At 44.7% G+C, this 23,577-nt stretch overlaps 2 protein-coding genes across 2 annotated transcripts in view; one reads left to right on the top strand and one right to left on the bottom strand.

Annotated features, from left to right (window-relative positions):
- Positions 1-10,805, bottom strand: part of ALKBH6 (alkB homolog 6) — a 158,667-nt gene extending 147,862 nt beyond the window's left edge. Inside the window, exon 1 of the transcript XR_008331991.1 lies at positions 8,740-10,805. The gene's annotated coding sequence lies outside the window, so the exon portion shown is untranslated. The remainder of the gene's footprint in view (positions 1-8,739) is intronic.
- LOC128418868 (sphingolipid delta(4)-desaturase/C4-monooxygenase DES2-like) overlaps positions 436-23,577 on the top strand; it is a 31,549-nt gene continuing 8,407 nt past the window's right edge. Inside the window, exons 1-2 of the mRNA XM_053398985.1 lie at positions 436-610; positions 5,139-5,881. Of these exons, the coding sequence (XP_053254960.1) occupies positions 529-610; positions 5,139-5,881 (825 nt within the window). The 5' untranslated portion in view covers positions 436-528. The remainder of the gene's footprint in view (positions 611-5,138; positions 5,882-23,577) is intronic.

The following is a 23,577-nucleotide window of genomic DNA, read 5'->3' as shown; positions in this document are numbered from 1 at the left end:
ACTAATTTTAGCGCTCAATGGCCCATCGTTTAACAAACCCACAGCTAACCTTTACTACACCCCCATCGTTAATCTGGGATCACTGGCCCCCAGAAGAATTAAATGGACCCCCATGCTCAATACAGAGCTAACTCATCTCCTCCATTCAGAAGATGTGAAGCCACACGTCTACTCAGCCATTGCATCAGCTAATACTGCGGAAAAGGCCACGGACTCATTCAACGAGTTATTAGCAAGACTAAAGACCTTCCTAACAACCAAGATACTTAATTCTGTTGCAAAGCGGGCACAGGATCAAGAGAGATGGTTTGATTCGGAGTGTAGACAAGCAAGGAAACGTCTGAGTTCAACCTATCGAAATTACAGAAACTGGTTGAGCAGGTGCCTTAGCCCAGCAGGTTGGACAGGATTTGGTTCCAACAAGGGTAGTCTCACCTCACTCTCAGGAGGCAGCTGTGGGGATCACACCCCAAGGGACTCTCCATAAAGCGGGGAGAGTCTTGAGTCAGGCTCAGAGAGGTCCTCTCCATGGGAAACACCGGGAGCAGAGATGACTTCGAGTGGGTCTACACAGACCAGCCCCACACAAGCAGAAGGAAGGAGATTCTGGGTAAGGTTGCAGATGGAGGACTCGGCCAAGGGCAGAGACTGGAGGGGTGGGTGAAGGGCGAAGTGGGTGAACTGGGACCAGGCGGGCAGGGAACTGGACTGATGTGGCTACCAGCACCAAGAAGGGCTGGATTTAGGTTGGATGAGGCCCTGAGCTCCTGAAGGTAATGGGGCCCTTGATATGTCCAGCTGTCCTTTGTCAACAACAAATCGCGGCTGTTTTTTGTGTTGAATATATGCTAGATGGTCATTTGTGGACCTCATAGGTATCTAAAGCCATTTGCCCATAACAAAATATGTAGTTTATCAAAGTAATCGTTGAACTGAAATATAATTAAGAAGTGAAATTAGTAATTGTATTTCACTACTAATAGACTTAAGAAGTTTATTAGTAGTGAAATGCAATTGAGAAGAAGCATATTAATAGTGAAATAATTATTAAGCTCTTAACTTAAAATGATTTTTTGATTCATAACAAACCGAATAATGCAAACCCATTGGCATTTGGTAATAACAGAAGTTTATTTAGAAACACAATTTACAAGGACTCATAATCTAGTAGGCTTTAGAAACTTGCTAGAACATGAAATAATAATAGGTGATATATGATGCAAACTGCTAATAATTATAAGTAGCTTTATTAATATGAAACTAAGTTTTATAACCTGTTCAATGCAATTGTAGTTAATAAAAGCAGGCTGTACGCCGGCTCCCTCGGCCAGTAAAGCGAGATGAGCGCCGCAACCCCAGAGTCGGCCACGACTGGACCTAATAGTCAGGGGTCCCTTTACCCTTACCTTTAACCCTATGGAAGAAGATAACAGTGATAGGGGTCCCATGACAGTTCAGGCTTCAGAGCCCCCAGAATGTAGGTCTGCCACTACCCTAAAGCCATGTGAACACTAGGAGATGTTGCATCTTACGTGGGCGTTATTTTTCCGAGAAAACCTCTTTTGCTGAGAAGTGCAATGACCCCACAGCCAGAGATTTAGACATAGATCGTTTTGCTCTCTCTTCCCTTTCCCCTTTTAGTGCTTAAGGAACATGACAGCCCTTTAGCTGCATCAGGCCCAAGTGCCAAGTTATTCAAGTCCAGCATCCCTTTAGTCCAGGAAATGGCATGCATCTCAGCAACTCTTCCCAACACCTCTTGCCAGGACTGAGGGTCCTTGCCTTGCACCCCTCCTAAGGCTCCTCCTCTTCCAGATGTTTCCCAAGCAGTCTCAAACTGCATCTGTGCACATCTGGCCTTTGCTCTGCTCTCCTCATTATCCTGCGCGTTCTTGGAGACCAGCAGGGAGGGGAGCTTGTCGCAGCCAATGTAAGGAAGGATTGAACTCTGATTAATAAGAATACACACAGAGGCTTGAACCAGCAAGACTCTGGGAAGGGTGCATATATAACCTGTCTCTCCACCCCCTGGCCCAGGTCGTTTTATTCACAAAAGAAGTTTTACAGAGTGTTCGTAAGAATCAATCAGATTTCTTCTGAGCATCTCAACAAACCCCACGTGGGGACAAAGTTAAACTACCAAAACTAATTAAGCATGGGGTAAATAAAACAGAAGGGACGCGGGTGGCGCTGTGGGTAAAACCTCAGCGCCTAGGACTTGCCGATCGCATGGTCGGCGGTTCGAATCCCCGCGGCGGGGTGCGCTCCCGTCGTTCGGTCCCAGCGCCTGCCAACCTAGCAGTTCGAAAGCACCCCTAAGTGCAAGTAGATAAATAGGGACCGCTTACCAGCGGGAAGGTAAACGGCGTTCCGCGTGCTGCGCTGGCTCGCCAGATGCAGCTTGTCACGCTGGCCACGTGACCCGGAAGTGTCTTCGGACAGCACTGGCTCCCGGCCTCTAGAGTGAGACGAGCGCACAACCCTAGAGTCTGTCAAGACTGGCCCCTACGGGCAGGGGTACCTTTACCTTTACCTTTTTTAAATAAAACAGAACTACAAAGGAGTGCATTTGGCAACCCCAGGAGGTGATAAACAAGCAATATACATGATAATGAGGATGGCCAGGAAGACAGCGATCATTATCACCTTCATGTGAGATCTGTTTCCTGGCCCTAAGATTAACATCCTACATCAAAACTGTCTTTGATGACTCAGGATGCCTGCCTGGTGAAGCAACTGGGCTGTGCACATGACTTGTCAAGAAAGAGAAATGGAACAGGGATGCAGAGGTGTGGATTGATCAAAAATCATATCAAAATAGTTTAAATAGTCAACACAATGCTTTCATTGCTGACACAGATGGCTTATTCTATATTTGTTATAATTCCTCATAGCAATCCCACCTGATCACTACAGCAGTGGGGGGAACTCCTGGGGTGCTTCAACAGCCTCTAGACTCCTCTCCTCTGCTTCATCATCGGAGTCTGAACTGCTCTCAATCACAGGCTCCTCCTGCTCACTAAAGCGCGTTGTCCCTTCCGTATCCAGCATCTCTTCCCAAGCGTCCTCCTCTGACCTCTCCTCAGTGTCACACCACCAGTCCCTGGGCTCCAAGCCTTCCTCTTTTGGGATCTCCCTTGGGGGTTCCCCAGCTGGCCCCTCCCACCACTCCTCTGCATCCAACCAGTCCCTGACAACCAGATCCCCCAATGGGAAGCCCACAAGCATATATATACGCAGTGGTACCTCCATTTAGGGACGCGGGTGGCACTGTGGGTTAAACCACAGAGCCTAGGATTTGCTGATCAGAAGGTCAGTGGTTCGAGTCCCTGCTCCTGCCAACCTAGCAGTCCGAAAGCACCTCAAACTGCAAGTAGATAGATAGGTACCGCTCCAGCGGGAAGGTAGACGGCGGTTCCGTGCGCTGCTCTGGTTCGCCAGAAGCGGCTTAGTCCTGCTGGCCACATGACCCGGAAGCTGTACGCCGGCTCCCTCGGCCAATAAAGCGAGATGAGCGCTGCAACCCCAGAGTCGGCCACAACTGGACCTAATGATCAGGGGTCCCTTTACCTTTTACCTCAGTTTACGAACTTAATCCGTTCTGGAAGCCCGTTCTTAAACCGAAACCATTCTTAAACCAACGCATGCTTTCCCTAATGAGGCTTCCCGCCGCCGGTGCCCTTCCACCATTCGGCTTCCATTCTTAGGCCTAGGTAAAGTTCGCAAAACGGGACACTACTTCCGGTTTTGCAGAGTTCATAAACCGAATTGTTCGTAAACAGCGCTGTTCTTAAACCAAGGTACCGCTGTATATAATTTTTATTAAATTTTGTTTTACAATTTAAAATACTCATTTTACACCCTTAAGATATCAATGACTTCCTTTCTTCTCTTTCCTTGGTTCATTTTATATATCATAAATCCCTGCATGTTTTTCAAAAGCTACACCAATCGGTGTTCCATTATTGCTTCCATCAAAACTTGTTTGCGCTGTTGAATTTATCTTCATGCTGCCAGCATTTTCAGCTGTACACAATTATTTCCCGTATATTCAATAAATGTTTCCCAATCTTTTTTAAACATGTTTTTCTTGTTCTCTTATTCTATATGTTAAGTCTGCGAGTTGTGCATATTCTGTCAACTTACGTAAGTTGCCACTCTTGGTGAGTTGGGACCTCACTCCTTTTCCATTTCTGGGCTAACGAAAAACAGGCTGCAGTAGTACATAAATAACCTTTTTTGACACCTGGGGATTTCAGGCTGAAATTTCAGACTGAAATTCCCAGCAGGACAACAGTGTTAATGAAGTTTTAAATAAGTTTTTAATGACTGGTGTTTTAATGTTTTTTTAATCCTTTGTTGGAAGCCGCCCAGAGTGGCTGGGGAAACCCAGCCAGATGGGTGGGGTAGAAATAATTAATAATAATAAGAATGTTGGTTCAGAAACTGCAGTTCATGCTGAGTGTGGCAACGCGGCCTTTGGCCAAAACAACTCTGCACCCATGTATTATGCAGGTAGTTGGTCTGCCGAAGTCGAAACAAAATAAATAAATTCCTTCCAGTAGCACCTTAGAGACCAACTAAGTTTGCTATTGGTATGAGCTTTCATGTGCATGCACACTTCTTCAGATACATGTATTATGCAGTCACTAAAAGCTCCTTGCTGGCTGCCAGGAAATCTCCTAGCTTTGTTCAAGGTATTGATGCTGATGTCTGAAACCCTAGGCAGCTTAATAGGGAATAGGTAACCTCAAGGATTGGTGGGGTATAAGTAAAAAAATATTATTAATATTATTATTATTACCGTCATACCTCAGGTTGAAGTAGCTTCGGGATGAATATTTTCAGGTTGCTCTCGCGCATGCGCAGACGCTCAAAATGACGTCACGCGCATGCGCGGAGGCGGTGAGACGCAACCTCTGCATGCACATACACGCAGTTGCATGTTATGTTCGCTTCAGGATGCGAACGGGACTCTGGAACGAATCCCGTTTGCATCCAGAGGTACCACTGTATTATTATTATTATTATTATTATTATTATTATTATTATTATTACCCTCTCTCTGCCTGCGATTCTCTGCCACACCAACTAACTCTATTGCTTCCCCTTCTCACCCCTCTTTTCCTCCACAACAGCTAAGTATCCGGAGATCAAGAAGTTGATGGGCCCTGATCCCAACATGAAGTGGGTGGTGACCCTCATGGTCCTGACTCAGCTTCTCGCCTGCTACCTGGTGAAGGGCTTGCCTTGGAAGTGGGTCTTCTTCTGGGCCTACGCCTTCGGGGGCTGCGTGAACCACTCGCTGGCGCTGGCCATCCACGACATCTCCCACAACGTGCCTTTCGGCAACAACAAGGCCAAGTGGAACCGCTTCTTCGGCATGTTCGCCAACCTGCCCATCGGCTTCCCCTATGCCACCTCCTTCAAGAAGTACCACGTTGACCACCACCGCTTCCTGGCCGTGGAAGGGTTGGATGTCGACGTCCCCAGCAAGTTGGAGGGAAACTTCTTCAACACCCCGCTGAGAAAGTTCCTCTGGCTCATCCTACAACCTCTCCTCTACGTCCTGCGACCGCTCTTCATCAACCCCAAGCCCGTGTCCAAGATGGAGGTCATTAACGTGGCTGTCCAAATGGGCTATGACCTCCTCATCTACAGCTTATGGGGCTTCAAGCCCATGGTCTACATGGTCGCTGGTACCCTCTTGGCCATGGGCCTCCACCCCTTCTCTGGGCACTTCATCGCTGAGCATTACATGTACGCCAAGGGTTACGACACTGTCTCCTACTACGGGCCCCTGAACTGGTTCACCTTCAACGTGGGCTACCACATGGAGCACCACGACTTCCCCAGCATCCCAGGAAGCAGGCTGCCACTGGTAAGGCCAACAGATTCTCTGGGGTTGCCGTCGCGTAGAGCCTTCCAGGCTCGGTGTAGCAGATGAGGGGGGTCCGCCAAGGGCGAGTGGGGTCTCGCCAACTGCAGGCTTGTCTCAGCCCTTGCCAAGGCTGGAGTCAGAGGCAGCTCGGAACGAAGAGGCAGAGTCAGTTGTGGGCAATGTTGCTGTTGTTGTTTAGTCGCTTAGTCGTGTCTGCCTCTTCGTGACCCCCTGGACCAGAGCACGCCAGGCACTCCTGTCTTCCACTGCCTCCCGCAGTTTGGTCAAACTCATGCTTCGAGAACACTGTCCAACCATCTCGTCCTCTGTCGTCCCCTTCGCCTTGCACCCTCCATCTTTCCCAACATCAGGGTCTTTTCCAGGGAGTCTTCTCTTCTCATGAGGTGGCCAAAGTCTTGGAGCCTCAGCTTCAGGATCTGTCCTTCCAGAAAGTACTCAGGGCTGATTTCCTTCAGAATGGAGAGGTTGGATCTTCTTGCAGTCCATGGGACTCTCAAGAGTCTCCTCCAGCACCAGAATTCAAAAGCATCCATTCTTCGGCGATCAGCCTTCTTTATGGTCCAGCTCTCACTTCCATACATCAATACTGGGAAAACCAGAGCTTTTACTAAACGGACCTTTGTTGGCAAGGTGATGTCTCTGCTTTGGGCAAAGTTAACTCTTTAGTCCAGGAAATGGCGTGCGACCCAACCGCCCTTCCCAGCAGGTCTTGCCCCTACAGAGAAGCTGCCGTAGGGACAGAAGGTCCCTGCCTTCCATACCTCTGAATGCTCCTGGGAAAGTGGGGAGGTGGGACTTTTGGACAACACCAGAGTGCAAGGATTTGTTGCTACTACTGCCATGAGAGATCAACTGGTCGTGGGAGGGATCCTGGATGTTGGGCAGGGCTGGATTGAGGTTTGATGCAGCCCTCAGCTCCTGAAGGCAATGGGGCACTTCATATGTCCAGCTGTTCTTTGTCCACAACAAATTGTCGCTGTTTTTTTGTGTTGAATATATGCTATATGGTAATCTATGGACCTAATAGGTATCTCAATAATAGGTATGATGCAAACTATTAATAATGATAAATAGCAGAATGTAAAGGTAAAGGTCAAGGGACCCCTGACCATTAGGTCCAGTCGTGGCCGACTCTGGGGTTGCGGCGCTCATCTCGCTTTATTAGCCGAGGGAGCCGGCGTACAGCTTCCGGGTCATGTGGCCTGCATGACTAAGCCACTTCTGGTGAACCAGAGCAGCGCACGGAAACGCCGTTTACCTTCCCGCCGGAGTGGTACCTATTTATCTACTTGCACTTTGACATGCTTTCGAACTGCTAGGTGGGCAGGAGCTGGGACAGAGCAACAGGAGCTCACCCCGTCGCGGGGATTCGAACCGCCGACCTTCTGATTGGCAAAGCAGTGATATTTGAGGGAGCAGGCTAGCAGGCGGGACCCATGACTTACATCATAGGAGCCTAGACAACACAAAACACTCTTAAATTTTGGAAATGTACATCCAGATTTTTTTCCCTTTAAATTTTTTTGGGGGCCCCAAGAGAGGGGGGCACTAAGCTAGAGCTTGTTTAGCTTATATATAAATCCTGCACTGACACAGGGGCTCCTGTTGCCGCCAGCAGTGCTCACTGGGTGCTTGGCAAGGGCCACCCAAAAAGGGCCGCATGTGTGTTGGATCACCCTGTCCTTGCGAAATGTATTGCATGCCTTTGAGGGGCAGGGTACATGACACACATATAAGCAATTAAGCAGTTGTACTGTTCAACCGCCCAGCCTGTTTGATCCCATTTCCTGTTGATCAAATCTTGCAATATTCCAGGAAAAACACCACCTTAATTATCTGCATTCATGCAGCCCAGACTTTGTAGGTGTTGAGAAAACAATACAGTCCCTGCCTGCCATCTCACAGTCCAATAAAGTATATGCCAAGGGCATCCTTATTACTGCAGCAGATAATTAGAATGGTGATAATATTTCAACATAATATTTATTACATTATTATTCTGTATTCACCCTCACAACCACCCTGTGAGGTAGGCTAGGCGAAGAGATGTTGAGTGGCCTCCAAGGGCCTCATAGCTGAGTGGGGATTCAAACCTAGATCTCCCAGGTCCTAGTCCAGCACTCTAACCACTAGGCAACACTGTGTCTCATGTATGCTGCTTTGCAGAACAAACCCAAGGCTGCTCTCAAGCTACTGAACCCATTATTATTATTTTTAAGGAGAAGAAGGAAAAGTTACATTCATCACGAAATAGCCGAAAACTAGAGTGGCCGCTTCTGCATTGCTAAAAATAATAACATAACAGGGAAAGGAAACACATCACATTGAAAAAGAGGGCACCAATTTACATCAAATTTGAATATGCTAATTTATGTTCTTGTTGTTGTTTAGTCGTTTAGTCGTGTCCGACTCTTCGTGACCCCCTGGACCAGAGCAGGCCAGGCCCTCCTGTCTTCCACTGCCTCCCGCAGTTTGGTCAAACTCATGCTGGTAGCTTCAAGAACACTGTCCCACCATCTCGTCCTCCGTCGTCCCCTTCTCCTTGTGCCCTCCATCTTTCCCAGCATCAGTGTCTTCTCCAGGGAGTCTTCTCTTCTCATGAGGTGGCCAAAGTACTGGAGCCTCAGCTTCACGATCTGTCCTTCCAGTGAGCACTCAGGGCTGATTTCATTAAGAATGGATGCGTTTGATCTTCTTGCAGTCCATGGGACTCTCAAGAGTCTTCTCCAGCACCAGAATTCAAAAGCATCCATTCTTCGGCGATCAGCCTTCTTTATGGTCCAGCTCTCACTTCCATACATCACTACTGGGAAAACCATGGCTTTAACTATACAGACCTTTGTTGTCAAGGTGACGTCTCTACTTCTGAAGATGCTATCTAGGCCTGTCATTGCCCTTCTCCCAAGAAGCAGGCGTCTTTTAATTTCGTGGCTGCTGTCACCATCTGCAGTGATCATGGAGCCCAAGAAAGTAAAATCTCTCACTGCCTCCATTTCTTCCCCTTCTATTTGCCAGGAGGTGATGGGACCAGTGGCCATGATCTTCGTTTTTTTGATGTTGCACTTCAGACCATATTTTGCGCTCTCCTCTTTCACCCTCATTAAAAGGTTCTTTAATTCCTCCTCACTTTATGCCATCAAGGTTGTGTCATCTGCATATCTGAGGTTGTTGATATTTCTTCCGGCAATCTTAATTCCAGTTTGGGATTCATCCAGCCCAGCCTTTCGCATGATGTATTCTGCATATAAATTAAATAAGCAGGGAGATAAAATACAGCCTTATCGCACTCCTTTCCCAATTTTGAACCAATCAGTTGTTCCATATCCAGTTCTAACTGTAGCTTCTTGTCCCACATAGAGATTTCTCAGGAGACAGATGAGGTGATCAGGCACTCCCATTTCTTTAAGAACTTGCCATAGTTTGCTGTGGTCGACACAGTCAAAGGCTTTTGCATAGTCAATGAAGCAGAAGTAGATGTCTTTCTGGAACTCTCTAGCTTTCTCCATAATCCAGCGCATGTTTGCAATTTGGTCTCTGGTTCCTCTGCCTCTTCTAAATCCAGCTTGCACTTCTGGGAGTTCTCGATCCACATACTGCTTGAGCCTTCCTTGTAGAATTTTAAGCATAACCTTGCTAGCGTGTGAAATGAGTGCAATTGTGCAGTAGTTGGAACATTCTTTGTCACTGCCCTTCTTTGGGATTGGGATGTAGACTGATCTTCTCCAATCTTCTGGCCACTGCTGAGTTTTCCAAATTTGCTGGCATATTGAGTGTAGCACCTTAACAGCATCATCTTTTAAAATTTTAAATAGTTCAGCTGGAATACCATCACTTCCACTGGCCTTGTTATTTGCAGTGCTTTCTAAGGCCCATTTGACTTCACTCTCCAGGATGTCTGGCTCAAGGTCAGCAACCACACTACCTGGGGTGCATGAGACATCCATATCTTTCTGGTATAATTCCTCTGTGTATTCTTGCCACCTCTTCTTGATGTCTTCTGCTTCTGTTAGGTCCTTACCACTTTTGTCCTTTATTATGGTAATCTTTGTACGAAATGTTCCTTTCATATCTCCAATTTTCTTGAACAGATCTCTGGTTCTTCCCATTCTGTTGTTTTCCTCTATTTGTTTGCATTGCTCGTTTAAGAAGGCCTTCTTGTCTCTCCTTGCTATTCTTTGGAAATCTGCATTCAATTTCCTGTATCTTTCACTATCTCCCTCGCATTTTGCTTGCCTTCTCTCCCCCGCTATTTGTAAGGCCTTATTGGACAGCCACTTTGCTTTCTTGCATTTCCTTTTCATTGGGATGGTTTTCGTTGCTGCCTCCTGTACAATGTTACGAGCCTCCATCCATAGTTCTTCAGACACTCTGTCCACCAAATCTAAATCCTTAAACCTGTTCGTCACTTCCACTGTGTATTCATAAGGGATTTGACTTAGATTGTATCTTACCGGCCCAGTGGTTTTTCCTACTTTCTTCAGTTTAAGCTTGAATTTTGCTATAAGAAGCTGATGATCTGAGCCACAGTCAGCTCCAGGTCTTGTTTTTGCTGACTGTATAGAGCTTCTCCATCTTTGGCTGCAGAGAATATAATCAATCTGATTTCGGTGCTGCCCATCTGGTGATGTCCATGTGTAGAGTCGTCTCTTGTGTTGTTGGAAAAGCGTGTTTGTGATGACCAGCTTGTTCTCTTGACAGAACTCTATTAGCCTTTGCCCTGCTTCGTTTTGATCTCCAAGGCCAAACTTGCCAGTTGTTCCTTTTATCTCTTGCCTCCCTACTTTAGCATTCCAATCCCCTATAATGAGAAGAACATCCTTCTTTGGTGTCACTTCTATAAGGTGTTGTAAGTCTTCATAGAATTGGTCTATTTCAGTTCCTTCAGCACCAGTGGTTGGTGCATAAACTTGGATTACTGTGATGTTAAAAGGTCTGCCTTGGATTCGTATCGAGATCATTCTATCGTTTTTGAGATTGCATCCCAGTACAGCTTTCGCCACTCTTTTGTTGACTATGAGGGCCACTCCATTTCTTTTACGGGTTTCTTGCCCACAGTAGTAGATGTGATGGTCATCTGAACTGAATTCGCCCATTCCCGTCCATTTTAGTTCACTGATGCCCAGGATGTCAATATTTATTCTTGCCATCTCATTTTTGACCACCTCCAACTTACCCAGGTTCATGGTTCTTACATTCCAGGTTCCTATGCAATATTTTTCTTTACAGCATTGGACTTTCCTTTCGCTTCCAGGCATATCCGCAACTGAGCGTCCTTTCGGCTTTGGCCCAGCCGCTTCATCAGCTCTGGATCTACTTGTACTTGCCCTCCGCTCTTCCCCAGTAGCATGTTGGACGCCTTCCGAGACGATGCAAATTTAGAAATATACTGCATTTCACCACAGAGGGGAAAACTGAAGCCAGGTGGTTTGTGTTCCTGCCCACTGTCCAGGTGCTGTTCACTGTTGAGGGGGAAATCAATTCACCTTGCGATTCGTTACCGGGTGGGGAAGGTTTACCTGAAATAGAAAAAGGCCGGAAATCAAAGCAGAGACCCCACGAAAAGGGAGGTCTTTAGTGCTGCTGCATGAAAGGTCCAGTTCTTAGAGGCAAAGAAGGGTGGTTTCATTGCACAAACAAATGTACAAGTATGTATTACTTTTTCTGTTGCCAGGGATGATCCTTGGCTTTTGTTGTTTTTCTTTAGTCGTTTAGTGGTGCCCGCCTCTTTGTGACCCCCTGGACCAGAGCACGCCAGGCACTCCTGTCTTCCACTGCCTCCCGCAGTTTGGTCAAACTCATGCTGGTAGCTTCGAGAACACTGTCCCACCATCTCGTCCTCCGTCGTCCCCTTCTCCTTGTGCCCTCCATCTTTCCCAACATCAGGGTCTTTTCCAGAGAGTCTTCTCTTCTCATGAGGTGGCCAAAGTCTTGGAGCCTCAGCTTCAGGATCTGTCCTTCCAGTGAGCACTCAGGGCTGATTTCCTTCAGAATGGAGAGGTTGGATCTTCTTGCAGTCCATGGGACTCTCAAGAGTCTCCTCCAGCACCAGAATTCAAAAGCTTCCATTCTTCGGCGATCAGCCTTCTTGATGGTCCAGCTCTCACTTCCATACATCACTACCGGGAAAACCATAGCTTTTACTTTTTCCCTTGGCTTTACTTACATGCTAACACCTCAGTCTACTACAACTACTTTACGAAGAGATCAGAAGCAGGATCACCTAGTTCAGGAAAGATAACGTTTCGAAATAATCGAAAGGCATGTGTGAGAAGCATTTGAGTTTCCTGGTATTTCGAAAATTGGGGAAATACCAGGGTAGAGCAGAGTGGCCTCCCAGTTGATTGATTCAGCCTCCTGTCCATTTAACGTAATCCTTCCTGCCAATATGACTGAGCTGAATGGGAGACTCTTAATCTTAGGGTTGGGAGTTCGAGTCCCATGCTGGGCAAAAAGACTCCTGCATCACAGGGGGCTAGACTAGATGACCCTCATGGTTCCCTTCCAACTCTGCAGTTCTCTGATTCTAGAATAAGATTCTGCATAAACCCTGGCACCCTAAAGGTCAGAGACAGACAGTCCAGCATAATCAATTTTAGCCGCTCTGAAGTGTTGATTTTTCTGCTGCCTTGAGGGTAACAAAGCAAAGTTCTGAGCTGTTTGTGTGTGTGTGTGTGTGTGGAGAAGGAAAGCTCTGGAACTAAACTTTGGGATTTCTTTGGGATTTCTTTGGGAGAAGAAAAGGCTCAGGAGAAACCCTTCCACAAATCCTGAGTGGAAACTCCTAAGTCAGTTGGGTGGCGCCACTTACGCCTCCTTCTGTCTCACCAGAGTGGTGCATGCTCTGGTTATCTCCTGCTTGGACTACTGCAATGCGCTCTATGTGGGGCTACCTTTGAGGGTGACCCGGAAACTGCAATTAATCCAGAATGCAGCATCTAGACTGGGGACGTACATTTCCGAGCACAATTCAAAGTGTTGGTGCTGACCTTGAAAGCCCTAAACGGCCTCAGTCCAGTAGACCTGAAGGAGCGTCTCCACCCCCATCGTTCTGCCCGGACACTGAGGAAATGTACTATGATCCAATGTAGGTCTTTCAAGAAGGTAACTGGGTTACCCCCAAAGGTCAGCTGTCTACCAGCTCCATCTGGTGCACAGGATGAGACCCTCCCTGCCCACGGACTGTCTCGCCAGAGTGGTGCATGCTCTAGTTATCTCCCGCTTGGACTACTGCAATGCGCTCTCTGTGGGGCTACCTTTGAAGGTGACCCGGAAACTGCAATTAATCCAGAATGCAGCAGCTAGACTGGTGACTGGGAGCAGCAGTCAAGACCATATAACACCGGTCTTGAAAGACCTACACTGGCGGACTTCCGGTCAGCGCCAGCGACTAATGGTGGGTTCCCTCTGAGCTCCGGAGGGAACCGGCTCTGCGAGGTCTGGGTCTGGCCGCTGCGGCGAAGCGGAGACCCGAAGAAATCACAGGCGGTGAAGCCTGTGAGCACGGAGACTCGGCGGGCTCCATTTGCGCCCCCCCCGACTGCGAAGGAGCCTTTTTAAAGGCTTCCGAACGGAACGGGGGTGAGCGACTCGGAGCTGAGAGTCGTCTACCCTCTTCGCGGAGTGAAGCCGCAAGCCATGGTCGGAGAGCGCTGATTCCTTTCTGGACAATTGGGACTCAAAGCAACTACCCGTGAGTAGGAGCAAGAAATTAAAATTGAAGAAAATTGAGCTAATTAGGTACCGAAACGGGAAAGGTATAAACAGGAAGTCTGCCTTTCCCGGCTTGTAAATAGAGCAAAGCAAAGAGATTGTAAAGCTGTAACTTTGAAAGACGTTTCTTAAAGATTCCAAATCCATCACCAAAAAAGCGATCCCCCTCCTGTTTGCAGGGGTGGAGGGGAGAATTTTGAGCATTATTTACCTGCAAGGATAGAGGGAAGTAAAGCTATATCTGCTGCCTCCAAAACCTGGGAACGGACTGCCTTTGACAGCTGTCAACGCGTTAAGTGTAAAGAATACTGATACTCTGTGAAAGGATACAATTGCTTTCTGAACGGATTTGGACCAAAAAGTAACTTTTAATTGAAACTGTGGCTTTTTAAGGGATAAAGGGGACTTATAAGGAATATATTTGCTTTAAAAGTTGCAAGTGAAGTTGGAAGTGTGTCCCGCTAGAGGAGATTATGTTGTAGCAAGGATTAAGCCACTAAGCAACTTAGCCTGGAAAATTCCTTTTCAAAACAAAGTTACCAGGCGTGAGACTGACCTTGGACTTTGTATGGGAGTGCTATGGCAAATGAGAAAGGGAAGATAGAGCTGACACAGGAAAAAGTTACCAGGTCTGGTAGACAATACAAAACTGACACTACACAGCAGAGAAGGGCTTCAACATCCGGAGCAGCAGGCACAGCGGGAGCTGCTGCTTCGCAAGTCAAGCTAAAGGCTATGTCATCACAAGACCTACTGGCTCAGGCACTTGGTAAAATTAATGCATCTCTGGAAAACTTAGCTAAACAGGTTGCAGAGACAAATAAACAGGTTGCAGAGACAAATAAACAAGTAGCTGAGGCCTCAGTAAAAATTGATTTGAACACTACAAGTATAAATGAACTGGGAAAGAAGGTGAATTCTAATACACAGTCTATTGAAAAATCATTGGAGGAATCGGCCTCGACTCGGAAGTTAGCTGAGGAAGCTAAGGAGATTGCAACCGCTGTCCAGGAGAAGATACCACCAGTATATAAGAAACTTGAGGATCATGATTTGACACTGTCTATGATTGAATTACAAGGGAAAGAGAGGAATTTAAGACTCAGAGCAGTACTGGAAAGTGAGAAAGACAATCTGGCAGACTTCCTCACAAAGGAATTTACAGACTTTTGGCAACAGGACCTGGGGAAGGAAGAGTTTAAGATAGTGAGTGCATTTAGGCTTGGTAGAAGGCATAGAAAAAACAGAGCAAGAGATTGTTTGATTACCTTAAGAACAAAGGAAGAAAGAGACAAAATTTTAAATTTGCACTATCAAAGAACTCTGGAAATTGAAGATTCATTTGTGGAGTATATCTTGGAGGTAAGGGCCCACTACAGAGATCTTGTGGGCTTATTGAAAAGAAATAGAATACTTTTTAGATGGGAATTTCCCCAAGGTCTATCTTTCAAATATAAAGGAAGAAAAATAAGAATAAGGACAGTGAACGATAAAGACAAATTTTTGAATGATCACGAGGAGGACTTACAGACCAAATATGGATTACTAGAGGAATGGCACCGAAGATAAAAAAGGTAGAAATCTGCCCCAAAACTTGCTCCGACCATAAGATGGAGATGAAACAAATGACACCCGGCTCCTTTAGATGGAGGATGAATGACACCTTATTTAGAGATGAAGAAGTATACAAAAAGGCCCAAAAAACTTTGAGAGACTATTTTGAAGTGAATTTGGCCACTAATGTTGAAAAAAGAGTAATATGGGATGCCAGTAAAGCCGTGATGAGAGGGTTTCTGATTCAACAGAATGCAATAAAGAAGAGAAGTAGAAATGAGAAAAAAGATAAAATTCTGGAGAAAATAAAAGAAGGAGAGAAGAAACTGAGAGCAAAGCCAAAGTCACAGGAGATTTTGAAAGAAATAAAGCTACTTCAAGTACAATATATGGAATTGATGAACCAGGAAATAGAATGGAAAATTAAACAAATGAGACAGAAGACATTTGAATCAGCAAACAAATGTGGGAAATTACTGGCATGGCAATTGAAAAAAAGACAAAAACTAAATACAATTACAAATCTGGAAGTGGAAGGGAAAGACATACATAATCCAAATGAGATCAGAAATTGCTTCCAGAGATATTTTAAACAACTTTTTGCACAAGGGCCACAGAACGAAATGGATATAGACCGATTTTTGAAGACGAATGGATTACAAAAAATTTCACAAGAAAGTAAACTCATGCTGAACTGTGAGATAACTGACCAGGAGATAGAAGGTGCCATTCTAAATATGAAAGTGGGCAAGTCTCCAGGACCGGATGGGTTGTCTTCCTGCTACTACAGACTGTTGAAAGAGTGGCTAATGCAACCACTGAAGGAAGTTTGTAATGAAATTATGGAGGGGAAAAGGGCACCAGAATCATGGAAAGAGGCCTACATTACACTAATACCAAAAACAGAGACTGAAAAGACTCAACTTAGGAACTACCGTCCCATATCCTTATTAAATGTGGATTACAAAATTTTTGCTGATATTTTGGCTAAGAGACTGAAAAAAGTATTGATTGAAGACATTCATAAGGACCAAGCGGGCTTTCTTCCGGGAAGACATCTATCTGATAACCTGAGGAATATAATTGACATTTTGGAAAAGCTAGAAGTGAATATAAACACTAAAGCAGTTTTGATATTTGTGGATGCAGAGAAAGCCTTTGACAATATTTCTTGGAGTTTTATGAAAAAGAACCTACAGGGTATGGGGGTAGGCCATGGCTTTGAGAATGGTATAGGTGCAATATATTCTGAACAAAAGGCCAAATTAATTGTAAATAATGTGGTTACGGAACAGTTTAAGATAGAAAAAGGGACACGACAGGGATGCCCAATTTCCCCTTTGCTTTTTATATCGGTCCTGGAGGTTTTGCTGAATATGATTAGAAGGGACCGGATGGTTAAAGGTATACAGGTTGGAGCTAAACAGTATAAATTGAGAGCATTTGCAGATGATCTAGTTTTGACACTACAGGAGCCAGAATCTAGTACTAAAAGAGTTTTAGAATTAATTCAAGAATTTGGTCAGGTTGCAGGGTTCAAATTGAACAAGTTAAAAACTAAGGTTCTTGAGAAAAACTTAACACCGATTGAAAGAGAGAAGTTTCAGAATGAAACAGGACTGACTGTGGTTAAGAAAGTGAAATACCTGGGGATTAATATGACAGCTAAAAATGGGAATTTGTTTAAAGACAATTATGAAAAATGTTGGGCTGAAGTGAAAAAAGATTTGGAAATTTGGTCAAATTTGAAGCTTTCCTTGTTGGGTCGAATTGCAGCTATAAAGATGAATGTATTGCCTAGAATATTGTTTTTGTTTCAAACATTGCAAATTTTGGACAAAATGGACTGTTTCAAGAAGTGGCAGAAAGACATTTCTAAATTTGTCTGGCAGGGCAAGAAGCCCAGAATAAAATTTAAGATATTAACTGATGTAAAGGAAAGGGGTGGATTTGCCCTGCCAGACTTTAAACTCTATTATGAATCAGACTGGCTGCTTCTTGAGAATACAGACATTTTGGATTTAGAAGGTTTTAACAACGTTTTTGGGTGGCATGCATATCTGTGGTACGACAAGGTTAAAGCACACAAAGCATTTAAAAACCATACTGTCAGGAAAGCATTGTTTAATGTTTGGATTAGATATAAGGATTTATTGGAAAATAAAACCCCAAGGTGGTTGTCACCAATGGAGGCTAAGGCTCAGAAAAAACTCAATATGGAGGCCAAATGAAGTGCGAGACTGGCTTCACTATTATCAGATAATGGAGGCTTATAATTTGGATAAGAAAGTTGGTTTTCAGGTGGAAAAATCCAAATTGGAAACAGAACTGTTAGAACCCAAAACTAAGACTTTGTCAAAAATGTATAATTTGCTGTTGAAATGGAATACTCAGGATGAGACGGTTAAATCTGTAATGATTAAATGGGCACAAGACGTTGGACATAATATTATGTTTGCTGACTGGGAACAGTTTATGGACCACAGGTATGAAGTTTACGGCATGTAATGCCTTAAGAGAGAATATTATGAAAATGATATATAGGTGGTACATGACCCCAGTCAAGCTTGCAAAAATCTATCATTTGCCCGATAATAAATGTTGGAAATGTAAGGAAAACGAAGGTACATTCTTTCACCTTTGGTGGACATGCCCTAGGATTAAGGCTTTCTGGGAAATGATATATAATGAATTGAAAAAGGTATTTAAATATACCTTCTTGAAGAAACCAGAGGCCTTTCTCTTGGGCATGGTCGGCCAATTGGTGTTAAAGAAGGACAGAACGTTTTTTATGTATGCCACAACAGCAGCAAGAATACTCATTGCAAAGTATTGGAAGACGCAAGATCTACCCACTCTGGAAGAATGGCAGATGAAGTTGATTGACTGTATGGGATTGGCAGAAATGACTGGCAGAATCTGTGACCAGGGAGAAGAGTCGGCAGAAGAAGATTGGAAAAAATTTAAGGACTATTTACAGAAATATTGTAAAATTAAGGAATGTTGAATGATGTTGGATTGAAATTAAGTGGTTTTTAGCTGTAATGGTATAAAGGAATATGAAAAAATGGTTTTTTTATAAGTAAAAATTTAAGGTTATAATAACCTAAGATGTTGGATAGAAAATAAGGTGTTTTTATAAGCTGTAATGCTTTGAGATAAGGATTTGCTGAACAAATAATTTGAATTGGACTACAAGAAGGGGAGGTATGAGGAGGTCAGGGAAATATGTCATTGAAAATTAAGTATTGTGAACTATATGTGTTTTTATATTTTTTTGTTTGTTTTTTGTTTGTATAAAAATTGAAAATTTTAATAAATACCTTTTTTTAAAAAAGAAAGACCTACATTGGCTCCCAGTACGTTTCCGAGCACAATTCTAAGTGTTGGTGCTGACCTTGAAAGCCCTAAATGGCCTCAAAGGCCCAGAATACCTGAAGGAGCATCTCCACCCCCATCGTTCAGCCCAGACACAGGTCCAGCTCCGAGGGCCTTCTGGCGGTTCCCTCCCTGTGAGAAGTAAGGTTACAGGGAACCAGGCAGAGGGCCTTCTCGGTGGTGGCGCCTGCCCTGTGGAACGCCCTCCCTTCAGATGCCAAGGAAATAAACAACTACAGTGGTACCTCGGGTTACATACGCTTCAGGTTACAGACTCCGCTAACCTAGAAATATTACCTCGGGTTAAGAACTCTGCTTCAGGATGAGAACAGAAATCGTGCTGCGGCGGCGCAGCGGCAGTGGGAAGCCCCATTAGCTAAAGTGGTGCTTCAGGTTAAGAACAGTTTCAGGTTAAGAACAGACCTCCAGAACGAATTAAGTTATTAACCCAAGGTACCACTGTAACTGACTTTGAGAAGACATCTGAAGGCAGCCCTGTTTAGGGAGGCTTTTAATGTTTGATGGGCTATTGTATTTTAATATTTTGTTGGAAGCCGCCCAGATGGGCGGGGTATAAGTAATAAATTATTTTTGTTGTTGTTGTTATTTTACTTCCGGCAACTCCTGTCGCCAAGCTGGTGCCAAACGCATAGCTCCGCTTTCCTCTGGACCACCTCAGTGAGGCTTTGAGGGGGGTCTTCTCATCTGGGCAGCCCAGGACCTCCAGACACACTGCCCAGGCTTGCGCCCGGGGGGTCACTTCAGCGGTGCTAAGAGCAGTTTGACTTGCGCTTCACTCCATTGTCTCTCGAGACAGACGGGTGGCAGGATAAGAGCTAATTTTGGGATCTGAAGTGCCACCCCCCCGGACCCGGGAGTGATCCGCGAGAGAGCCTGTTGAAGAGGTATTGAAGAGTTTGACAGCTGTCAAATTAGCTGTCAAGACTGAAAAAGAGAACTTTGTTTCTGTTGTCTCTGCTGGTTATATTTGTTACAATTTGGTTATAATTTGTTGAAAACAAGGAAGAACTGATGCAAACTAACTTGACTTTTGGATTTGAACTGGAAGGAATATTAAGTAACCAAAATCCCTCTAGAGGGGGTTTTGGGACATTACAAGAATGGCTGAAGGAGGGAAAATACAAGCTAATTTGTTCTCTTGGGAAAGTTAGAAGGCCAAATTGATGTATTGGCTACAAATGTTGCAACTCTGGATTTAACAGTAAATAAACTCATTGAATTTGATAAGGACTTGACTCAGGAAGTCCATGCAGCTGGACAAGAAGAGAAACTTCAGAGCTTTGAGAGTGTGGAGAAAGAGATATATGTTGTTCCTGAGGAAAAGGAAGGAGGAGCTGTAATGCTGCAGACGACAAAGGAGAGCCAGAGGCCTCACATGATGGCTACAAAGGAAAATAAGAACTTGATGTCGAAAATCTGGTTTGAATTGGAGATTGAAGAATGGAGAGATCTCCTTATGTGGAGATCTGAAGATCCAAGGATTACAAATCTGATTAAGGTGGAAGTTGGAGCTTTGGGGACATTTGGACTTGAAAGGAGTAAGAAACAAGATTCGGGCTCCACTTTTAAGTATGGAGGTCTGGCTGGAAGAAACATGGATCCCATTGGGCTAGAGCTTCTCCGAGATCTGGTGTTTAATATTAAGGACCATAAAAAAAAACCGGCAGAGAGGAATTGAGAGAGAATTAAGAGCCTCGGACGTGAGGTCTCCAGGCTGATAGTAGACTAAGACTGATGGACATTTGTTGGGGATTGAAACCGGGAAAGGGGGGGTGGAGTTTGGGAATCCAAAGGGTGCATAATTATAATCTGTTTTTGTTTTTATTCTGTTTTGTTATTTGTATGAAGATTGGGGAAGTCATGGAAGGGAATTTGGGTCGACTTTAGAAAAAGGTTTTAAGAATGAGTACTGATATATAAATATTGATGTTTATAAGGTAAAATTGGCTTTTTTAAAATGAACTAAATAGAAAAAGGTAAAAAAATTAGGGATAAGAACTTGCTGAACTAACAATTTGAATTGGAATATAAGAAGGGGAGGTGTGGGGAAGTCAGGGAAATATGTTATAGAAAAATAAGGATTGTGAACTCTATGTGTTTTTAAACTTTTTTGTTTTTCTTTTTTGATTTTTTTTATGTATTAAAGTGGAAAATTTCAATAAATATCTTTAAAAAACAACAACAATGGTTCTGATTTAAAAGAGAGGTAGAGCTGGGTATCATCTTCATACTGATGAACACCCAGCCCAAACCCCCTGATGTTCTCTCCCAGCGGCTGCATGTAGATGTTTCCATCTCCAACATTAAAATGAAGGATTAAAGCATGCTTGATCCTCACTGGGCAGCTTTTGATACCCCATTTCCATAGAGTTTGTGTTTTTTCCTCTGAGGGAGGGCACTGCTTGCAAACCTTGGGGTTCCTTTAAGACTTGATGGTGTTGTTTTGTCTACAGAAGGAGTGGCAGTTGGGAGAATGACCTACGTACTATGTCCTGGCATACAGGCTAGAAATATTGCTACCTATCTGTTTTTGCTATGAAATTGCCTGGCACCACATTTTAAGGCGGATGATGCGCAGAGTAGGGCGACCAAGATGGTCAAGGGTCTGGAAACCATGCCTTATGAGGAACGGTTGAAGGAGGTGGGCATGTTTAGCCTGCAGAGGAAGAGACTGAGAGGAGATTGTTGTTGTTTAGCGTGTCTGCCTCTTCGTGACCCCCTGGACCAGAGCATGCCAGGCACTCCTGTCTTCCACTGCCTCCCGCAGTTTGGTCAAACTCATGCTGGTCGCTTCGAGAACACTGTCCCACCATCTCGTCCTCTGTCGTCCCCTTCTCCTTGTGCCCTCCATCTTTCCCAACATCAGGGTCTTTTCCAGGGAGTCTTCTCTTCTCATGAGGTGGCCAAAGTCTTGGAGCCTCAGCTTCAGGATCTGTCCTTCCAGTGAGCACTCAGGGCTGATTTCCTTCAGAATGGAGAGGTTGGATCTTCTTGAAGTCCATGGGACTCTCAAGAGTCTCCTCCAGCACCAGAATTCAAAAGCATCCGTTCTTCGGCGATCAGCCTTCTTTATGGTCCAGCTCTCACTTCCATACATTACTACTGGGAAAACCATGGCTTTAACTATACGGACCTTTGTTGGTAAGGTGATGTCTCTGCTTTTTAAGATGCTGTCTAGGTTTGTCATTGCTTTTCTCCCAAGGAGCAGGCATCTTTTAATTTTGTGACTGCTGTCACCATCTGCAGTGATCATGGAACCCAAGAAAGTAAAATCTCTCACTGCCTCAATTTCTTCCCCTTCTATTTGCCAGGAGGTGATGGGACCAGTGGCCACGATCTTAGTTCTTTTGATTTCATATGCCTGGTTTTTTTTATATGCCTGTTGTTGAGAGGAGATAGCCACCTTCAAATATTTCTAGGTCTGCCACGGGGAGGATGGAGCAAGTTTGTTTTCTCCTGTTCTGGAGGGTAGGACTCAAACCCATGGGTTCAAGAGACAAGAAAGGAGATTATCGGCTCACCCACACTTCAACTTCTCCTGCGTCTAGAAAGGACGGGTCCAGGAAGTTCTCTTCCCCCACCCCCGGTCCTATTCTGGGGGAAACCCATTCTTTAGGAGCAAATTTGGAGCAAATGTCAACCCGGAGAAAACCTGAATTTCCAGTTTGCTCTAACTGAGCGATAAAGAGCAGGGGGCAAGAGGAAATGTGTCTGAGCTCTCTGACTAAATATTTTCTGAGATGTTATATTTTCTGAGAATCCTCCAGAAAAACAATCTCTCAAAGGACCTGTACTGTGGAGAGTGTATTAACTTATGGTCTGTGTGTGTGGTTTGGGAGCTGCATGGCCAGGGAAAAAACATTGCTGTCCAGGGTTGTAAAGACTGCAGAGAGAATAATTGGGTGCCCTCTTCCCACCTTGAATCAAATCTACGCTTCCAGGTGTCATAAGAAAGCTGCAGAGATAGCGCAGGATAGTGCGCACCCTGGAAGTGATCTCTTTCAGCTTCTGCCTTCTGGAAGAAGGTACAGGGTTATAAAGACTAGGACTAGCCGCCTGAGAAACAGTTTCTACCCAAATGCGATTTTGATTTTAAACGCAGTGTAAGGAGTCTCTATGGGAGTATATTGTATTTTAAAAATTGGGTATCAGAGTTTTTAGGGGGCTAATCATGCTGGGATAGCTGGGATAGCAGGCTTGTTGGTTTTTGAATGTCTGATGTAGATTCCCCCCCCCCCCCCAATTTTGTTGTTCTGTATGGGACAATGACAATAAAGAGTATTGTATCGTAAGAGTTGTTCAGCAGTGGAACAGACCACTAAGGTGGTAGACTCTCCTTTGTTACAGATTTTCCAACCAACGAGTGGCCATCTGCCAGGGATTCTTTAGCTGGGGTTCCTGCTTTGCAGGGGCTTCGACGAGATGAGCTCCCAGGGTCCCGTTCAACTGTGCATTTCTACGAATCTATGAAACAGGGAATGAAAAAATAATAGTAATTCAATGAAGCAAATCATGTCCCTTTTCCATGTGAGAGAGTCTTGAATCATTTGGATCTTTTTTCTTTTGAAAGATAGTAAGTAGAATCACAGAATCACAGAACTGTAGGGACCTTCAAAGGTCATCTAGTCCAACCCCCTCTTGCAATGCAGGCATCTCAGCGAAAGCATCCATGACAGATGACCATCCAACCTCTGCTTAAAAACCTCTAAGGATGGAGAGTCCACAACCTCCCGGGGGAAACCGTTCCACTGTGGAACATGTGCTCATTAATATATGTGCACATTATGAAAGTGAATTCAGTTGTGATTTCAGCGTATCTCAGTTCCAGCCCAGAACACATAGGTTAATAATAATAAATTTTATTTATACCCCGCCCTCCCCAGCCAAGACCGGGCTCAGGGCGGCTAACACAAGGTATAAAAACAATTGATTAAAATACAACGTTAAAATACAACGTTAAAATGCAGCCTCATTTCAGTAGAAACTCAAATCAAAAACTTTTTGGGGATGAA

The sequence above is a fragment of the Podarcis raffonei genome, chromosome 8, assembly GCF_027172205.1.
Source record: "Podarcis raffonei isolate rPodRaf1 chromosome 8, rPodRaf1.pri, whole genome shotgun sequence".
Classification (NCBI taxonomy): Eukaryota; Metazoa; Chordata; class Lepidosauria; order Squamata; family Lacertidae; genus Podarcis; species Podarcis raffonei.
The sequence above is the reverse complement of the archived record's forward strand: the minus strand, read 5'-3'. Positions and strand labels throughout refer to the sequence as shown.